The following is a 4,556-nucleotide window of genomic DNA, read 5'->3' as shown; positions in this document are numbered from 1 at the left end:
CTATCTATCTATCTATCTATCTATCTATCTATCTATCTATCTATCTATCTATCTATCTATCTCCAGGAGTGTCAGACCAGAACTGGGCACTCTGCATTGACCTTAAGCCACTTTTCACCATCCCTGAACACATTTGAGGGAAAGTTCTTTTGAAGCTCTTTAGGAAGAGCTTCACACACCTGAGTAACCTTCAGTCTTTCATGTCCACATATTTATTCTATAAATAAATGTATGCATTTTATAGTTGCTGGAGGTCACAGTAGCTAACCAAACTTCATAACTTAGATTAATGTAAAATTTAACAATTAAACCATTAAAAGTATCAGTTAGCCTCACAGTTCTCTCAAATACAGTTGATCCTTGAACAGCATGGGTTTGAAAACAGGGAGTTTTTTCCAACTCCTCTCTCCACCCGTCCCCCACTCCCATAGTCTACTCAAAGTGCAAAAGAGGAAGATGAACTTTTATGATGCTCCACTTATTATTTTCTTAAGAACATTTTCATTTTTCTATCACTTTATTATAAGAACACAGTATATAACCATATAACATTCAAAATATTCTTCCTACTGTTGATATTATTGGCAAGTCTTTCATTTAGCAGCAGGCTATTTGTAGTTAAGTTTTGGGGGGAGCTATAAACTATACATGGATTTTTAACTTCATGGACATCCCTAACACTTGCGTTGTTCAAAGGTTAATTTATCTATGTTAAGAATGAAGGTTTCCTGTATATAATTCATACATATACTTGGAGAAGGGGGGGATATGACCAGTGGATCCCCAGAGAGCGTGTAAATAAGCCTGGGGGCCAATGTGGTAAACCAGTACACAACCCCTTTCACTCTGCAGGGAGTGGTAAAAGCTCAGGAAGATGATAGGAAGCAGAACCCCAGAGCCATTTGTAACCCCTCCAATTAAAAAAAGATCCGGTAGTTCCAGAGTTCATCTCTCCCTCCTCTGCCTCCTACCCCTTCCTCTTAAGTGGTGTGTGATGGGGATATTGCCTCACTCTTCAAGTCTGACCTTGCCTAGGTTTCACTGTGCCAAGATTCTCCTGTCTAGCCATGTTGTAGGAGGTTAAAGATGAGGAGAGTGGCTCAAGGTCTCACCTTCTTCTACTTCTCACAGATGACACTGGCTCAGGAAATTGGGGTGGTTCATAACTCATTCCAGAATTAGAGACCAGTTTCTGGAAATCTGGATGATTTCCAGGGCAGTGGGGACATTGTTGGAAAAAGGGAAGTGAAGGATGGAATGAGACAGAGGAGGAGATTAGGAGATGGGGCCTTCAGGTCAGGTGACAACTTGATGAAAGGAGAGATTCATCTCTTAGAGTGATAGCACAGTGAACAAAGGTGGACATGAAGATTGTCTGCTTGTTCAGTGAGAGAGTTACCATCCAGGTCCAGTCCAGAGCTTGGAGGAAATCTGGTTTAACCAGGAGATGGAGGTAGGGCCAGTGAGTCTGGCAGGACCTGGAGCTGCTTCCTGCTTCCTGTTACTCTTCCTATAGTAGAGCCTGGGGCTATGGCTCCTCTTGGTTCAGCATTATCTACTCCTTGTGCTGCTTGCAGGCATATATGTATTTGAATGAAGGAGAGAAGTTGTTGAAAACTCTCAAGAAAGGAAAATCTTGGAGTCAGACTTTTGAGTTTGCCACATTTTATAGCCTCAAAGGCCAGGTAAGAATCCATTAAAACATGATTCATTTGTTATATGCATGGGGCTTTCATAGAAGAAGGTGTCATCCCTCAGCCTTCTACACCCTTCTCCCATCCCCAATTCTAGCTCTTACCTCAGGCTTCAGAACCCCAACCCCTGGACTCAAGCCTCCCCACTACCACTTGCCAGCAGCAAGATCATCCCTGTCTTCTCTGTTGATAGCATTAAGTATTTTTTTTTTTTTGAATTGAAGTACCAGTCTACAACACTGTATGAATGAGAGGCATAGACTCACACCTCATCACATACCACCCCATATCTACCAAGGCACCCATAGTCTTCCACCATGTCTACTGGGCCCCTCCATATTTTACACTCTACCCTCCTGATACCTTCCTGACTGTGTAATACACAGTCAGATTTCTAGGTTTGGTTTAAGTCTCACTCTTCTCTATATTCCACAAATCAGCAATACCATGCAGTATTTATCTTTCTCCTTCTGACTAATCTTGCTTAGCATAATCCCCTCCAGTTTCAACCTACCAATTTCTAAAAGTGGACATGAATGGGTAAACATATTCTTGGCTTTAGATGATGTTCAACAAAGATGCTAAACCCTAGTCACTCAACCATCCTTCCATGCACACATTCAATAAACATTGGGCCAGGCACAGGGTTGGGGTGGGGGGTGGGGGTTCCTAAGCTAGAAATCACCTTTTTTGGGGGGAGAAGGATTCTAAAACATGTACTGTTGGAACACATCCCAACCAAGTCCTATGTCACTGCTTTCCCTCTTTCTCTCCTTTTCTCTTAGGTCTGTTTCAACATGGGCCACATGGTGCTTGCCAAGGAAATGCTGAGGAAGGCACTGAAGCTCCTCAACCGAATCTTTCCTTATAGCTTAATCTCTCTATTTCTCCAGACCCATGTGGAGAAAAATAGACACTCTCATTATGTGAATCACCAGGCCCAAGACAGCTCACCTCCAGGGTAAGGGAAGGGGCTGGGAGAGATGGATGTCTTCTTTCATGCCCAAAGGAGAAAAATCTCCAGTTGCTCCAAAGGTCAGCCCTGAAGCTGGGGTCTCTAGGAGAAACAAGGAGTCCTGCTGGCCTGCTGGCGGGGGTGGACACCAATGGGGCCAGGGTTGGAGGGGACAGGATGTGCAGACCAGGGCTGGGTTGCTATAAACAATTTACTGACAGCACTTACCAAAGAGAGTTCAAGTGACAAAAAGTGTTTGCCCTTTTCAAGGTGAGCTTCAATGCCCTCTCTCTACCCACCTCTCCCAAGGCCTTCCATGGTCCAGTGGGAATCTCACCACCACTCCCGGAGGCCCAGTCACAAGCCCTTTTCCATTCCATGCTAAGGTACTGGGTATCATCCCCTCCACAAAGAAAAATAGCAGATCCTGAAGACATTTGCCAAAAGGCAAATTGTCCCACCCATCTAAGTATCTCAAATAGGCTTGTGGATTACATGGAAATATCCATCAGACTAGACTACACCATTAATATTTCTGTATTTCATTGTATGTAAATTTTATGTGTAAAGGAACCATAAGAAATAATAATGGGGCCCTCCCTGGTGGTGCAGTGGGTTAAAGCACTGCACTAAGAAGCTGAAACCACTTCCGCATGAGTTCGATTCCCGCCTGCCCCGGAGGTGACCACATGGTGTGGCAGACCTCTCCTGACCCACCCGCTGCTCCCCTCAGCAGTGTACTTCGTTGATCTGCCTGTTCTGCTCCCCACTCTGTCTCTGGTGAAGTCTTTCGCCACCCCTGCGTCTCTGGCCTGTACCCCAGTTCTGTATGCACAAATAAATAAATCTTTAAAAAAAAAAAAAAGAAAGAAATAATAATGGAGTGGGGGAAGGAGAAACAGAATGAGTGGAGGGATAGATGAAATAAGAAGTTGATAGTTGTTGAAGCTAAGTGTTGCATGTATACAGCTTGTTATATTTTTCTATTTTACAGCCTGTGTGTACTTGAAGTTTTATGCAATGAGAGTTTTAAAATATATTCCCCTTATCTAGAAGCTTATAATAAGGAAGATGCCCCCTTAGTTGGGACCTGGCGTGTCAATAGGGGACTCCCATCTCTTCCATCTTGAGAGAGACCAGTAGCAATACTCCACAGTTTCTGTCTGAGATGCGAACACCTATTCCTGGGAGTACTTTGCTACAATTCATGCAGCAATAAGAAGCAATATATATAATGTTAGAGCAGCTGTGTCCTTCTGACCACCCTGTATTAGAAGGGATGTTATCTTCTCCAAGTTTTCTTTGAACTTTTACAAAATAATTTTCACAAGCAACAGTCAACAAAGGACCAAATTTGAAGTTTCTTGATTTCTTTAAGCACATTTAGGAGAGTTCTTCCTTCCTTCTCACCTTTATTTAAAACCTGCTTTTTGGTAAGTGCTTCTAGTTATATTTTGCTTTCTTGATTTGGTTAAGTTACGAGAACAGCCATCCTATGTACGTTAGCATTTTCTCAAAGAGAGAGAGAATTAAATGGCTTGTTGAGACCAGGACTGAGAACCCAAACTTAACCACAGGAGGTTTCCCATCCTTCCCTTGATTACCTCCAGCACAGGAGGCTCATCACCTCTTACAACATTCCATTCTGCTGTTGGAGTATCTTTTCAGCTGTTATGACAAAATCTCACATATCAACAGAATTCTATTGCTTAGAGGCTGGAAGTCTGAGGTCAGAGTATTAGCAAAGCCCAGTGAGGGCCTTTTCTGGGTTGCAGACTTTCAAGTCCTCACATTGTGGAAAGGGAATTTCTGTGGGACTTTGTTTTAAAAAAAATATTTATGGGCCCTCCCTGGTGGCGCAGCGGGTTAAAGCACAGCACAAAGAAGCTTAAGCCACTTCTGCATGA

The 4,556-nt window shown here is 43.2% G+C and overlaps 1 protein-coding gene across 1 annotated transcript in view; it reads left to right on the top strand.

Moving 5' to 3' along the window:
* ADCY10 (adenylate cyclase 10 (soluble)) overlaps positions 1–4,556 on the top strand; it is a 59,903-nt gene that overhangs the window by 40,747 nt on the left and 14,600 nt on the right. Inside the window, exons 23-24 of the mRNA XM_012728911.1 lie at positions 1,578–1,685; positions 2,480–2,655. Coding sequence (XP_012584365.1) covers positions 1,578–1,685; positions 2,480–2,655 — 284 coding nt within the window. The remainder of the gene's footprint in view (positions 1–1,577; positions 1,686–2,479; positions 2,656–4,556) is intronic.

This window comes from Condylura cristata, unplaced genomic scaffold, assembly GCF_000260355.1.
Source record: "Condylura cristata isolate star-nosed mole 26May11 unplaced genomic scaffold, ConCri1.0 scaffold00024, whole genome shotgun sequence".
In the NCBI taxonomy this organism is placed as follows: Eukaryota; Metazoa; Chordata; class Mammalia; order Eulipotyphla; family Talpidae; genus Condylura; species Condylura cristata.
The sequence above is the reverse complement of the archived record's forward strand: the minus strand, read 5'-3'. Positions and strand labels throughout refer to the sequence as shown.